General features: G+C 31.9%; 2 protein-coding genes across 2 annotated transcripts in view; both read left to right on the top strand.

Annotated features, from left to right (window-relative positions):
* The first annotated feature begins 698 nt into the window (after positions 1-698).
* The window catches only part of LOC115442492, a 38536-nt gene continuing 22289 nt past the window's right edge, over positions 699-16945 (top strand). Inside the window, exons 1-2 of the mRNA XM_030167527.2 lie at positions 699-1027; positions 5210-5261. Coding sequence (XP_030023387.1) covers positions 5235-5261 — 27 coding nt within the window. The 5' untranslated portion in view covers positions 699-1027; positions 5210-5234. The remainder of the gene's footprint in view (positions 1028-5209; positions 5262-16945) is intronic.
* On the top strand, positions 5315-9103 carry LOC115442493. The gene is made up of 3 exons (XM_037443405.1): positions 5315-5744; positions 6870-6905; positions 8268-9103. The coding sequence occupies exons 1-3, from the start codon at positions 5694-5696 to the stop codon at positions 9039-9041; spliced, it is 861 nt and encodes a 286-aa protein (XP_037299302.1). The 5' UTR covers positions 5315-5693; the 3' UTR covers positions 9042-9103.

The following is a 16945-nucleotide window of genomic DNA, read 5'->3' as shown; positions in this document are numbered from 1 at the left end:
GCAGTTCTCTATAGGAATTTTAAGGATGTGTGAAGTCTACTAATCCGCACTAGGGCAGTGTGGTGGTGGCCTAATCCCTGTCAGTAGTAGAGGAGGCCCGTGCCCAGAAGTGGGACAGTATATAATACAGGATTGATATCATCATCATCAATATAATGTTTTAATATATATTTTTTATAGGTCTTAAGGATTTTTATTTCTCGTTCCTACGTCTATTACTTCAGTGACATCGGCGTAATATTATTCTTTAAGCTCATTGTATAATTTTTTAATTGCGATACAATTCTTTTTAGTCTGCCTATTAACTTTATAAAATTGAAGCATAATTTCAAAATAAAATACCCCAGTTTTCAACGTAACAAAATTTATTTGGCCTTATTTAGGAAAATTTTAAAGATATTGTCGCATTTTAGAATTTTGTAAAATATGTTGTATGCGCCAGCATTCAACATATTTTACAAAATTTCAAATGAAGGTTGAAATATAATATGTAACACAAAATAATATCTCATTAAATACAGATATCATGAAAATAACCATAATATATTATTTTAATCGTATAATTGATTTCATCTAGTTCCGTAATAATATCGAGTACAATGGTTACAGCGGCAATAAGGAAAAATTGCATAAGTTCTACGATCATGAATGAAGTCCAGCGATTACCAAGAGATACTATGCCGGTGTGCTTTTGGCGGGAAACTGCGGGCAGTCGTATCAACGCCGGCGCGTGCGCAACACGCGCTCGTTATTCTAAATTTAAATATTAATGCGATCGCGAACACGAAGTTTTGTCCACTCGTCTTTTCTGTTACATCGTCTACTTCGAGTATCGAGGACACTCCTCATTTCCCATTGTAACGATTCTCTTTAAACTTGTGTGAATATGCTTTGTTGAAACATAAAAGGAGTGTTAGTTCTACTTTCTCGAACTTGTTAAACAAAAGAGCTCTTGTGTTAGTAAAAAATTGAAATCTTGATCGATATTTTAATGTCGAACTTGCAGGAATAGAAAAGAATATTCGAAGTAAGTCAACATGCTTGTAGAAAATCTGTATTCCTAATAATACTAATTCCTACTTTAAGTCGAAACTAATAGATGGTACATGTAAAACAAAAACAACATAAATCATAATTAATACAACAAGTTACCAGCTTGATGCATATAAAACTAATAATTGGCACCTAATTATAAACAGTTTACACTGCATTATGCTTTTAATGTATTCTATATTAATTATTAAATATCATATTCAAAATAATCAAAAATAGTAGTATCGCCTTGGCATAGCATATATGAGCACAAATGTTTACTATCGATAACATATTTCATACTACATAACCATTAACATCTTTCAGCATCGAATTCATTAAGACTAAACTTTACATCGACATCGCACAATATTTTTTAAGTTCACCGAGAATAATTAATATTTTTATAAACACTAAAAAGACTTTATAGTTTTATTAGCCACTAATTGGAAATTTATCAGAAGAAAAAGCATTGACATTTAGACAAGTCAATTTGAACCGTATGATCGTCATAAAGTGTCTAATGACTCGGAGTTTAAACCTTGTTATTATCTTTTGAGTACATTATAAGTTGCTTTTTAAACTGCTAACTTTAGACTATAGCATACAATTTAAGTCAGAAGATATTTCCATGAAGGTAAAGAATATGCTTTTTTTATATATCTATTATGAATTAACATAATAGATAAAATGTATGTAAAATATGTTTATTATATTTTCCTTTAGCAGGTTGTCAGAGGTGTGTCTAAATAATATCCAGTATGACCTAACCGATTAACTTTGACCTTAAACTATGACAAAGAAGTCCAAACGTCCTTCATGTGTAGATAATTCCGTATATACATCTAAAACAGGAATTCATGATTTTAGAAAGAAAATGGATGGTTTACGGAATGCCTAATGGTAGAGTCAACGGTCAGAACCCACAATTACACTCTTACCAGAAATATAAAGACGCTCACCTTCACGCCCTTATATAAATTCTGCGAAGATGTTGAATCCCTAATTCCCTAAATAATTTTAATACTTCGTATTTATTGTTGCTTCAGGCATTTACGAACTCTAATAATATAATTTTGTTTAAAAATTAATAGCCTTAAAACAATTCCGAAAAGTTAGTTCAAGAAAAATAACTTTTGGCTACAATAGAATACGTAAATACATTGCAATTTCATTTATTAATTATACAAAACTCAAGAATAGAAATATAGATAGATATTGATACAAATACAATTCTTTTTTTCATTCCTTCCAACATAGATAAAGTGTTTGTTCACATGTTCAAAATGAAATATTAGAGTCTTAAATTAAGTAATTTTTGCAACCTTTATTTCTAAGCTAAAATTAACTCTAGGGCTGAGCCATTTTAATTACTGCATATCATTCAGGTTAGAGCGCTTTAATCTACTTGCTAATTTATTAGTTCACAACTCCACCCACGAGGTATTTATTCCTAATATATGTATATACAGAAAATGTATTATACAATTCTTGTCCACTACTTTTTGGGATTGACAAAAGCCTCTATACTAAAGGTGAATATAGCTTTTCTGTGGGCTATTTTCATTCAAACCTCTCAAGAGTTTAAGCTAAATAAAGATTGACTGACAAACTTGTTAAAATATATTAAAATTTATAATATCAGTAAGATTCTCTATAACAAAGAACTAAAGTAAAAATCCTTGAAGGTACGGTTTCAATTATACCCGCAACATATTTTTCTCTCCAAAGCAATGATTCTTTATATATTATATACAACTAAATAGTTAGTGAGACCGATAATTCACGAGCCTATTATTATGCGCCAGGACTACCTGCTAACCGTAACAACATTACCCAGAACTTTTGAGCAAAACTACAATTTTCATAGTAGCGTATGACGCTCATCATCATCATATTTCATGTTTTATAATGGATTGTCTTTCAATGTAAAGCACGGTAATGATAACAGACTGCTGCTTTATAGTACAAAAAGACAAAACTATGGTTTTTAAACAAACTTACTCTTGCATACGAAAATCAAAAATAGAAGAGACACCGTGTTAACTTGCATGAATTCCTCTTTTATGTGCAAGTAAATGCTATTATTCGTAATACTCTTTAACCGTAACGCACTTAGTCCCTCAACAAAGCGTAACGGTATCAGTTCTTTTCACTAAATCGGAAGTAGATTTTGTAGATTTGTTCAAATGAGGAACAGCACTCATATCAATTGTTTTAAGGTAAATTTAGGCTATACCCTTGACCTTGGCAGTGATTATGAGTTGCAGACCGAAATATCTGAAGCTTAATGTCAAGTTCGGACAAAAGTATATGCGGGTTACTTTAATTTAATTTATCCAGGGTTGAATCCATCCGAATAAGTGGAAGATCATAAAATGTAGGCTTGTGTAAGCCAATAAACATCATTCTAATAAAAACATGAATAATATAAAACTTGGAAAGTCACTCAAAACTTGCCTTAAATTAAAAAAATAATAAAGTATGCATATATTACGTTTAATGGTTTAATGACATCACTTGTGTTGCCTTTGCCGTTTGAACTTTTTTAAACAGTATTGAAATGTCCAGTGACGGGTTTTAAATCGAAGCAAAAAATAGCGAGACTAAATTAATAGTGCCTTGAACCGACTCGTTTCGTTATACATTATACAGAGGATGGCGTTAGTGACTAAAATGCTAAATTCTTTTAAAATAACGTCATTAATTTCACATGCTACAACATAAAATTAATAATAAAATTGTAACTTCATCTCCGAAATAAATTTAGAGAGCTTATCTCAGATCTGTCTATTCTTTATTTACAGATTAAACTGTAATATTTATGTTTTTTAATTTTGTTCTTACCGTTAACCGTTCAACGCAGTCTTGAAATAACAAATCCTGCGGTATAGATTAAACCGCAACTGCATATTTCCTTTAGAATATCCAATAACATTACATTTCCTGATGTAATTGTATTACATTGTTATTATTTTAAAAATATGATGCGCATCATAATCTGAAGACAAAATCCTAATTTTCACACCAATTGTCATGTAATTAACATACCAATAAACGAACATTAAACCATGTTCAATTAGAAGACAGAGAATAGAAAGTTAAATGTACACTACAAATAATACTGTAAAACTACAGTCCGAGTTACGAGATGTGTAACACACACCTGCAATAATTAGTATTACCGATGTATTGCATATTATACAATACGGCCAGATTTAGCGTGTGTGACACTTCCTAGGCCTTCTTTAGTCTAAGTTTTGTGTTCATAAAGATTGGCGTCTATCATGTCCACTCCTTACTCGCATCATTATAAAATACGTGTTTGTTATGCGAGGGACGCGTCCATTTTCACTATCGTTCAATGTTCCATTGTACTAACACTTTCTATAGTAAACATTGCCTTAACAGTTAGAATTTATAAATAATTACGTATTTACATTGTTTGTCGCTATGATGTCACTATTGCAAAACTGTGCTAATTGGCACCAATGTTATATGTTCAACGAGTGTTCTTGAATATACTAACATGGCTTACTTCTACATCACAGGCATGCAGTGCATACTTAAAAGATTCAAAAAGAAAAAAGCTAATATTTATTATGAATATCTTTTGTTCAATATTGATCTTTTGAAACAGTGGTCGGTTAATTTGCACAAGCATTAGAGCATCGAATTATGTACAGTCAATGTCATAGCCGTCTGAAGGCGACAAATAGCCTACATTAAGAGCATGTAATATGGCTTGCTCGTTATACTAACAAATTCCAACGCCTACATAATATGTATAAACGTTACACAAAAACTCTAGAGTTAGGTAACACAAGTCATGTGCACTTAACATCTAATTCCACCTTATAAAGATACAGCGTGGGTAAGAAATGTAGAAAAAAAAACTACAACTGAACATGTTCCCTTGTTTATGGTAACATAAAGTTAGACATTGATGGCGTCCCACACACACATTGCTCATGCATTACCTCGTCAAAGTGAAGCATTAGATTACGCACCGGATAAAAATATTTTCCTACTCGTTTAAGCAGAGACATTTATGGCGAGTCCCTTAATTAACAAAATAGCTGACAACCTTATAGATACGTATGTACAGTTGTAGCGGCCTAGAAAAAATCCTTTAAGTATTTTAGTAATCCACTTATGTCTTTTTTTTACATTTCAGAAAAACAGCGACATTGTGATGAAAGATGATTAAACACGAGCTTCTTTTACTGGTGAGTAGAACACATAAATTTTGTGATAAAAAACATAACATTATTACAGCAATTGCCTTGGATGATTTTTCACTTTTAACTTTAACTTTATATAGCAACCGAAATATATTTAAAATTGTTAAAAAATCTTAACAAATTTATCTGAATTGTTTGACTCAAAAAATTAAATAACGCAGCCATCCCTCGACAAACACTACAATATAAATTCTTAAAAATGAACCCATACATTAATAATAATCATTTGTTAAGCATATGGCTATACAATATTCTGATTATAATACCCGTAACATAAAACCAATTATGAGCCACCACTGAAACAATTATATTCGACCAGCCAAAGCCATTAATGTGCAATGGAGCAAGTGAACATTTTATTACTCATTGACTTCCTTGTTTGTATCGTAGACTCATGTGTTACGTAATATTAAAGACATGAATTTCACTTTTTTATGTTTAGTCATCATTTTGTCCGATGCATTTGCGGTAAGGCTCATTAATCATGTTCCTTTAATAGTTGTCCTACGTTTGTCAAAAATGTTAATCATATTTTTTTCTGCTGACATAGTTCTTATTAATTTGATCTTTGATAATATAATATTATACTATATAAAACTTTATGAAGACCTCGTCTGAGACAAATTTTTTTTTATAAGTTATATAGAAAAGCATATTTAAATTCATTTTTTTTAAATAAACTATGGATAAAAATATTCATTATTAAATGACTAAGAAATATAAATATAACTTGGCTTCATATTTTTTGCCTCTAACACTGCATTGTAGCTGTCAATTGTACTTAAATTAATTCCACTTGGATGGTCTACACGGATGCTACTCATATCATAGAAACACGTGACCCGAGTGCTCTCTGACGCCAGCAACCCGGCATTCAACATTTACTTTTCTTCTTCTTCAAGTGCCTCTTCATTTTAGAAGTTTAGTCGTCAGCTTCTTGTATTTCTCCTTGTCATGGGCCAGATGGAACAGGTGTCCAACGGTCCACTCCCGGATGTTTCTCAGCCACGATTTTTTCCTTCGCCCAGCTCGTCTCTTCTCCTCAACCTTGCCCATCATTTTTAATTGTAGCAACATATATCTTTCGTGCCTAAGCACGCAGCCGAGATATCCTAACTTGCGCTGTTTGAAGGTTTGCATCATTTTTCGGGGCATATTGACACGCTGGAGCACGATATCGTTCCTGATTTTTTGCGTCCAATTGATGCCGAATGTTTTACTTTATACAATAATAAACAATGTGTAATTTTACAGATGTTTTGCAATATTCATAAAAATTACATACACCAAAATATTTTTCATCACTTCTAATTTTTTTAATTGCAGCTTTCATAGCAACATTGTTCGCGATTTCCATTATTTTTAATCACTATTTTATCGCCGTTATCATAATAAAATGAGTATAATGGAATCTATTCACTTACGAAAACTGAATAATCGTGAATGTTCTAGATGATCAGTCATTGCAATAGTTTGACAAGGTCATTATTGCACATAGTTTAAGCAATGCCATGGATATCTATTATTGTTTTTTTGTTTCATATATGACTAATACATTTTTGGAATGATAAACAATTAACAATATGCTTACAGATGTACAACAAGGATATTATTTGCGTAATTGATAAGGTTTGTTTTTTATTTCATATTCAAATACATAAAAATTTTATTGGCTGATTTATGTTATCATTAAATATGGCCATATAATTTTCTATACAATAACCCCAGAAAAGAAACAAGTGGGTTAATTTTTATAATTGATCTCAGTCCCCCAACAGTAAATTTCAGTCTCATAAGGAAGGTAGTATGTACATATTGGGAGGCAAAGAGTTCGGAGCACTCCACTAATCTCACGAAACTCGACAAAAAATATGCTTTTATAAGACGTTACATGGTATCAGCGTAGCCAAGTTACCCCAAATATTTTTTTAATTCGCCCTGTAGTCTATAGTCATGTGGCTACATTGCGAGACCAGTAATTACTAATTTAATAAGAATTTATTTTATACTTTTTTGCCTATAGTTTTTTAAAATAAATATATTATCTACAATGCACATCACACACAGTAGGTCATGTAAATAATGAATATTTCCCTTCATTGCTATACATCTTAATTGACGCCTTTATAACTAGAAGATCGGAATTGAAATGGATATTTCGTATCGGTCTGTACCTTAAGATACGAAGATATAAAAATGTACTTTATAGCTCTAATGTGTGGTCTACTTACAATTTTTATGTTAAGATGTATTGAAATATATCGTGCTATAATATACATATTTAAAATTATAGCGGTCGTGTGTAGACGCCTCAAAAATATGAATGATTATAAATGAATATAACCTTGCAAAACATTTGCCGATAAATTAATTTACAAATGGTTCTGTTTAGAAATACTGTAGCGATACACATTGCGAATTAAATGTTGTAAAGATTAAGATCATTTCTTAAACTTTAAAGAATATTTTTGATTCCCCGTTATTAAACGAGTTCTAAGAATTTTCAACATCTTTCTTGTTTATTTTTATGTCATAACAAATAGATCTTATTTTATTTATTCCACTAAATATAACGTAGTATAATATTGGATAGCGATTTCATATTATTTTAGTCATGACCTTACAATAGTTATTTTAATTTATAATATTCTATTCAATGACATTATTATCAATCAAATGTTACAAGGAACTCCCGGCCCTTCAACACCCACGCCCTATACAAGTAATCGATCTTACAAGTGTTAATCTTACTTTTAACCGACTTCAAAAAAGGAGGAGGTTATTAGTTTCCCAAATTATGTTATTTATATATTAAATTGCGCGCATGGAGGAGCGCGATTTTGTACAGTTAAATTTAATACAGAGAAGTACGGAAAAATAAAATTGGTATATAATACATGTTATACTGGACGCTATAGAGAAATTTGCTTATAGATTCCAAGGCCTACTAACGGAATCAGAAAAATATTTTACAAACACAGTACATTCCAGGGCCAAGATCCGATATGCAAATCGAAGCCAACATCAAATCGACGAAGCGGCATAAATAACCATGTGCCATCATACGATCCTTATATACCAAGAGCGAATAGTGTATTTTATGACTGTTCCACCTTAGAATGCAAAACAGTTCAATTGTACTCATTGACTCAGCTGGCCTCCTCAAAAATGTCACTGAAGTCTTGCTTCAGTCACTCCGATAATTACAGTTGTGAGACTATTCGATACGATTATTTAAAAAACGTCGACAAACTGTTACTGTTGACGACGAACATACGCAACAAAACGTTTTACATGGTCGATTGTTTAGTTTACTCGCACGGTGGGCGAGTGTGCCATAAGAAGGACGATGTTGATTCATACACCAAATTGGTCGATACTGGGACTATAGCGAGGCCGAACGAGCCCAACATTCTATCACAGGACGAGTTTATATGTGAAGAGGGTCAAGATAAAAAAGTAAACTGCGACCTAAATCCCTACGTACCATACGAAGACGGTGTAAAAGTTAAAGAAACTTTAAAAGTTGATGCTGATGTACTTCTGAAGCGAGGTTCTCACGTCGTTATATTAAAATCCAACTGTTTTAATTCGTGGTGCGGATATAGTGGTACGCTAGCTATAACTAGAAGAAGTCCTAATAGGTATGAACCTCCAGGTGGGAAGGTATTTCGTTGTTATTATGCTAAGAAACAACAAATTTGTAAAGAATTATATGGTAAAAAAAAACAAATATACAACGAAAGAGGATGGATCAGTTCATAAAATTAGACTACCTTTGTGTCTTTTGTTTATATCAAAATCGAATAAAAACCTGTGAAATGAAACCAGTTGTATTTTTATACTATTTGTTCATCGCGCTAATTCCAGTAGAATTCCATATAAAAATGTACAAACAATAACCATTATACCTATTTTGAGCCGAACATAAAATAGTAGGTAAGACTAAGACTTAAATTGAAATTCGTAAACCAACCAATAAAAAAATAGTTTCTTAATTCCAAAATATCCATTTTAAAATGACTTCGATGCAAAAAGGCAAAATGGATCAATTCTTTCTACATCATCTGACACTGCGGAAATTGCAAAAAACCTGCGAAATGCCTGAATCAATCATCGCAGTTTAATTCGTAACAACAATTCAATTCGTAACATCCTTTACACATGAGTAACAACAGAACGAGGAAAACAATATTGAATTAAGTCACATTGTTTCCAACTTCAATTACAATAGGAATATGTACTGGGCCAGCATTATGTGCATGTTTATATTTGGTAGCCATAAAAGTATAACGTAATGCCAGAGTTATTTATAATGACGCAAGCACAGGTATCACAAATATTGAACACCTTTTATACTAAAATAGGAATAGTGTGGAAAAAGTGTTCATAAAAAGAAACATTTTAATGCTAATCATATATCTCATCTTGTCGTAAGTCATGTCAAGGATATCGTGGTTTCTCTTTGCAAAACCATTGAATTACGATGGCCATTTAACTTCATTGTTTTTTTGTTAATTTATGTTATATAAAGAAATATGCTAAAGTTATTTTAAACAGGTCCAAAATTATAATACTATTGGTACATTTACATTTATACAAAATGAAACCAGAATATTTTTTATGGGAACTAGGTATAACCAGAATTAAGCTTAATTAATCTCGATATAGTAGTTTAATGCACACTTTTCAATTTCCATTATAAGAAAGAAGCGTAACATCAATATGTTACGTAGTAATATGTTACGTAACAACAAAATGGCTGTTAACCCTTTCATATGAGGATACAGAATCATTCATAAAAATAGGAAAATAATAGGACATATAAACATGCATACATACACACACACACACACACACACACACGCACAGACAAACTCACACACACACACCCACAAACACACACATACATTTTTTGTTTGTTTTGATTTAAGTACCTATAGAACTTTTCTTTACATTGTGGAATACAACTGTCGACTTTACGGAGGTGGGCGTTAGTATCTGCGACACAGTTACCCAACTAATGCAGATATTTTCGAACATTGTATTTTAAAAAAAAACTGTATTATTTATTCCAAATAAAGATTTCTTATTCTTTCTTATTCTATTCTAGCTTCAATAATTATCCAACGAATCACAACCCTCAGTGCTCGTTACTGTTTTGTTGAGACAGAAAATGTAATCGCGGCCACTTTTACCATCCAGAGCAGGAAATAAGCGTTAATTCAGTTTCTCAATCTGTCGATAATTTAATAACCAGCATTAAATTATATCATTACAGTTAAAAGTGAATACGGGTTACAAAATGTCACATCCTCGGAGTGAAAGTAAAGCGGGTCTCAATGTTCATATCTATACGTAATTTCATATAGGACCCAGTTCCAGTAATGAAACTTGATTACTATTACATAAATGTTTCGCAGTCGTACATACAATTTTTGGAATTGGTTTTCATAACTTAAATAAACAAAGCAAGATGAATACGCTAAGTAGACCGTGTACGTCAGTATGAAAAACACAACGAAATAACAGGAAAAGAATCATTGACTACAACATCAAATGTTAAGATAAATAATAAAAACAAATACATTGTATATACAATCTTTAATCTATGTATATAAAAGAAAGTCGTGTTAGTTACACTATTTATAACTCAAGAACGGCTAAACTGATTTGGCTGAAAATTGATGGATAGGTAGCTTAGAACCAGGAGACGGACATAAGATACTTTTTACTATTATATAAAGCTGAAGAGTTTGTTTGTTTGAACGCGCTAATCTGAAGAACTACTGGTTCGAACTGAAAAACTCTTTTAGTGTTGGATAGCTCACTTGACGATGAAGGCTATATATCATCACGCTATGATAAAAGGAACGGAGCAATTATAAAAACTGTTGCGAAAACGGGGAAAATTTATAATTTTTGAGTGATTATAACGGAAAACTTTATCCCGAAAAACATTATCACGCCGGCGGAGCCGCGGACAAAAGCTAATTATACATAAAACTACTCGAAATTCCAGTCATGCAATGGTTGTAACTGAAATAACCTTTAAAAAACCTGTAACAGGCAGATACCAAGGAAATGTTCTATTGGAGTTCTATTATTGTTAGGAAGAGAACACACGAAAATTTAAAAAGGCTTTTAAATATAATTGAATAGTTGTTAAAAGTATTTCCATAATTCAGAAAGTTATCAAACAAGATTTCTAAACATTATTAATATTATAATGTTCTTCCTAGGGGTCCTATAAACCTTTAGCATAGTTCATAGAATTTCCGACGTAATAAAAAAAATAGTTCTTTAATAAAACTGATGGTTGAATACAAATAACATTCACACCTCCTTGCGTGTTATAGATACTAAACAATAGATTAGTAAAAACATTTAGCGGACGAAATACTTATTGCACACACAATGCACATTCTTGTTCCATTATTATGAAGCCAAGTATTGTGTTACATATATTACTTAATGTTTTATCAATATATCTTTTATATAAGTCAAATAAAACATATTTATATTGTTTACACGCTGTTAATCGCGGCTTCACCCGCGTTAGAAGCCTTTAAGCCGCTACAAAAATATCCCGAAAACATTGTCGGAACCACAGCGCCATCTGGACGACGCCAGAAATATCTACCTAAAAAAAAGAACAAAAAATAAATATTTCTCACGGAAGCAAATTATCGAGATAAAAAGTAGCCTATACCTATGATATTACAGGATATAGTCTCTGCGTATGCTAAATTTCATCCAAATCCGCTCAGCGGCTTTTACGTTTTTTTTAACAACCACGCAAACATTTTTACGAACATTCGCATGTTTGATATTAGTAAGTATACTATAAGTATAAGATCAAACTCGTCGAATGAGGCATACTGGACTAATAATATTTATAGCTGTGATAAAATAACGATTTTTAAGAACTGTAATGCAACAAAATATAAAATAATTAACTTGTTTTCGGTCTAAAATGAAAATATTTTAAATTTATTTTTCCTGTCCGCACTGCGTTACAGGTCATTGACAGTCAGATAAAATCATAGGACTTAGAAATATGTAACATAATAAAAAAGTCGTACCAAAATATTGAACCATGTTACAACTAAATAGAAAACTATTATTTATTAATACCATTTTAAACACGTATACATTATGCAAAGTACAACGACGGACTATAATGACGAGTATTTGGGTTTACTGTTGAGGTTTAGCTGCATTATAATTATGTTGTTTAGAATACTTCTTTTTTTAATCACTTTATGGCAGATCGCTAGTCCAGAATTTAATTTCCAATACAAAATTACAGGCAAGGAACACCAACTTGTATCTTTTAAACGGTTTACAACATAACGGCAATATTGACATAATTTAATGTAAATGATATCAGCCAAGATTATATTGATAGGCGATATCATACCATGAATTATACATATTAGTCACATACTCTCGGTTTAAGGATAGGTAAGCATAATATATATTAAAACCTACTTCACTGTATTAGATAAACTACCTACTCACATCTGACTTTCCAAAATATATTATTATATACGCACTGGTCGCCTATACTTTGGAATTGACGAAGTAAGATGACATCACCTTTGTGACCCGCTTTTTTTAGTATCACCGAATTGATCAAGAAGAATATCATGTTGTAAATTTTATGGCGTAATTAGAATTTTTATAAAAGGCAGTGTGGAGAAAATATAATTTATCAGTAAGCTTGACTAATTTGCATACTAAATAAACATTCCTATTGAGCGTCAAGACGCAGACACTTTAACAACTGTATAATAACTGTCATAAAACGCGTTAGGACATGGGCGGTGATGTCAGTATCAACGGTTTGAAGCATATCGTACCTAAATGGTTTATACGATTTGGAGATAAAAACATATCCAAATATGATTACTAAGGTCAGTTAATAAACTTTTTTATTTTGACTCAAGCTCATTATATCTACGCGTGCGTCTAATTTTGGATAAATGATGCAATACCAGATTTAAATGAAGCACTTTAAATGTCAACGAGACAAAACACAGTAAGAAACTAGTACATTTAGTTACATAAAGTTACATGAAATGGTGTCCAATAAACGAGTCAGTCCCCTGCCCGTACCAATACTTATCGCTAGTCTGCAGAGAGACAAAGAACGAATGTGGAGCGAGTTATCGAGCGAACGCTTGCTTGCGTAATGCAATTGACCGGCAGGGTTGTGCGTTCGTAAATCACCTGCATAAACTCGACAATTTGAACAAGACCAACGTCATCAGATTGTCACAATGCACAATTTGCAAAACTAGCTCAGCGAATAAAGTGAGCGAATAATGTTTGTGGAATATGGAAACTGTTATATCGTTTTCAAAGCGTTTGTTCTAATATAAGGGTCTGTTTTACTAATGTAAACCGATCCAATACAAAAGTCACACTCTAATCTATGCTCCCAAATAAATGTAAATAAATTTGGGACTATCGTTATAAACTATTTATTACGTAAAAGGTTATACATTATGTGAAAATGGTAATCATCATAATATTGAAAATCCCAAGAATTTAACATCGTTTATTTTTTCAGTAGTCATAGAACTGGTTTATAAACCTTTTTAAACCGACTGTCTTACCGACCACTAACTTCCATTTATTTATTTTTTACCTTATAAACCTTTAAATAAAAACTTGTTCCACATACTTTTAGATTAGTATCAGCTAGTGTTAATGTAAGTCACAGCATGGCTGTGACTGATGACTGACAACCCTAATGTTGTTGGACAAACGCTATTCGCAACCTTACTATGCGTTGTCCGCTGTGCAGCCACTCTCACGCTAGCCATTAGTACACACCCACTAATTTTACATAAAACGTATATATCTATGGTATCTATTACATTGACCTCGTTAAAACCCACGTTTAGTTGCAGGTTCGCATTTTGAAACTAAATTTCCTTTCTTCGATTATGATAAATTAACTAATACTTCTGCATTATCATAATATCGTAACTCTGTCGGTTCAATAAATAAATTACAATATTCTGATACTCGAGTTACTATTATTGTACCATGTAATATAGGGTTATATATTTTTTTTAATGTCAGTGTCTTGAAGATTTTTCATTTAGAGACTTTATGATCTGTACGCGTCATCATAAGACATTATAACTAATGATGTGTCCAATAATTTTAGTAGCATTAGAAAGTAACTGAATCACCTGTATGAGATTATTTAAATTCAGATTCATGTTTATTAACAACTGTGATGGAGTTTTAAATTAGAATTAAAAATAAAGCTAGATCGAAATTAAAATTTTTAAATTTGGAATTGTGTCAATTTTCTTAAGCGGATGAAGTAGCGGGAAAAAGCTTACCTTATTAGTTGACTCATAAATAAAAGTTGTTGCAAACGTTATAACTTCGTTGCGACATGCTTACCTGCTTTTAAATCTTTATAAATCAGCTTTAAGGCGAAGCATAACTTTATCCGAACCATTGCGCTAACCACGATTGTGTAATGATTTTATTGACTTTTAAGATACTTATTTTTGCTTCGCATAGTAATTATTATATTAGTACACAGATGTCAACAACATCTCAAATAATATCTTGAATCATTGGGTATGACGGATTTAAAAAAAGAAGAATATTCTTTATTTGCATTATCTTAACCTACTTAAACAGTTTGTAATTATTAGAGCACTCCTTTTAAGTATGGCAATACCTGTGTTATAATTTGATATTTAAGTTTTATTTATTAAATAACGCCGACTATGCTGAGTACAAGCACTTAATTGACAACTTAAGCTTTGACTATTTAACCAAAAATTCTTAAGACAAAAAAAGTGTCACTACATAAGATATTAATTAATCTATTTGGTCTAATATATCGCTTGAGAAAGTAACACTAACTTAATTACGACGTACACCAAAATTAAAATATGGTGAATATCGATCAAAGTGGAACTTTGAACAACACAATAGTTGCCAATTACAAACCTAATGACTAACCATTAATCATCATCATCATCTACCACTGAAGTCCACTGCTCACATAGGCCCCTAAAGATTTCAAGATGGACCCTAACATAGACCTCCCCTAAAGATTTCCATTTATTTCATTGCTGTGTTACAACAATTTTTTATACATTTCATACCTTTAATTTAGTGATTAAATAATAAACCTCATTTAAGTAAGCTATGTAATCTATCTATCTATATCTATACTTATAATAAATCTGTAGAGAGGTCAATTCTGTACATGAAATATATTTCCAAAATAACTATCAGGGGGTGATTAGGGATCGATACTGATGCCAAAAATACAAATAGTTAAATTTTTGTCTGTCTGTCTGTCTGTCTGTCTGTATAACCGTTATAGAAACAAAAACTACTCGACGGATTTTAACGAAACTTGGTACAATTATTTGTCATACTCCTGTGCTGGTTATAGTATACTTTTCATCACGCTACAATTAATAGGAGCAGAGCAGTGAAGGGAAATGTTGGGAAAACGGGAGAAGTTACTCCATTTTTTAAGCTTCCGTCGCGTGTGCAACCTTAATGGTTAAAGCTACACAGAAATCATGTATGACGGAAATGTTCTCCTTAAAATTATGTAAAAAATATCCCACGACAGCATATGTCTATCTTTTATGGTTGACTCACAATAACACGTGTAACTCCCGATAGCTTAGCAGTTCGAAGCTTTCTCATTATATTTGTCTACTCTTACGTTTATAACACTCTCAGTCATCCCTAATTTAAAAATTTAACATTATTAAATATTCCATAAAAAAGAATCATAGAAATCGGTATAGAAACACCAAAGTTATACATGAAATACGCTAATAATAAGCCATCATGCGTGAATACTGAATCATGCTATAAGGATTATTTTTGTATATATATAAGGTCGCGAACGCACAGGCAGGCGGCTTGCTTGGCACCTAGAGGCTAGCGAGTAGCTTCGTAAAACGAACATTCTCGAACGTTCGCGACCGGCTCCATTTTTGAAGTCCGAAATCCACGCGGGCGAAGCTGCGAGCGGAAGCTAGTAATGTAATATTAGTAGGATTTGTTGTTTTTACTTTTTTGTTGGAAAACCCGGTATTAGTTTCCTTAATGACATTCGTTGGAGGGAAACGGTTGGTTTGCAAAACAAGTACTTAATCGTATCCGCGGAGATGGTACATAATTAAATGAGATCCATTTAAGTAAGTTAAAACTCTCTCTACATCTAATTAAAGATAAATATTCTGCCGATTTCATTCCATGCATTCTATCTTCAGATATACCTACCAATAAATACAGAATAACTGTTGACTTAGAGCGCACGCGCGGTTTTTTTAGTACCTACGGTGAAATAGCTACAGCCATAATTTAATATAAATATATGTGTTAGCGCGCACTTACTTACATCGGCTTTCAATGCATTAAAGCAATAATATTAAAAAAGTATAGATCTCCCATGCCCTAACAAATCAAACATAAAAGTGTTACGTACGCACTCATACAATATTGACTGCTGATTGATTCATATGAAAGATATATTAAAACAGTATGAACAAAAAGACATCTTACATTTATCATTTACGCGTAATGAACGCAAACGTTCCAATTAGAACAATTTTCAGTCTTCAGAATGTGTTTGCTAATGGCAAATCTTTTTCAGTATC

The sequence above is a fragment of the Manduca sexta genome, chromosome 26 (genome assembly GCF_014839805.1).
Source record: "Manduca sexta isolate Smith_Timp_Sample1 chromosome 26, JHU_Msex_v1.0, whole genome shotgun sequence".
In the NCBI taxonomy this organism is placed as follows: domain Eukaryota; kingdom Metazoa; phylum Arthropoda; class Insecta; order Lepidoptera; family Sphingidae; genus Manduca; species Manduca sexta.
Note: the sequence above shows the minus strand (reverse complement) of the source record. Positions and strands in the feature narration are given on the sequence as shown.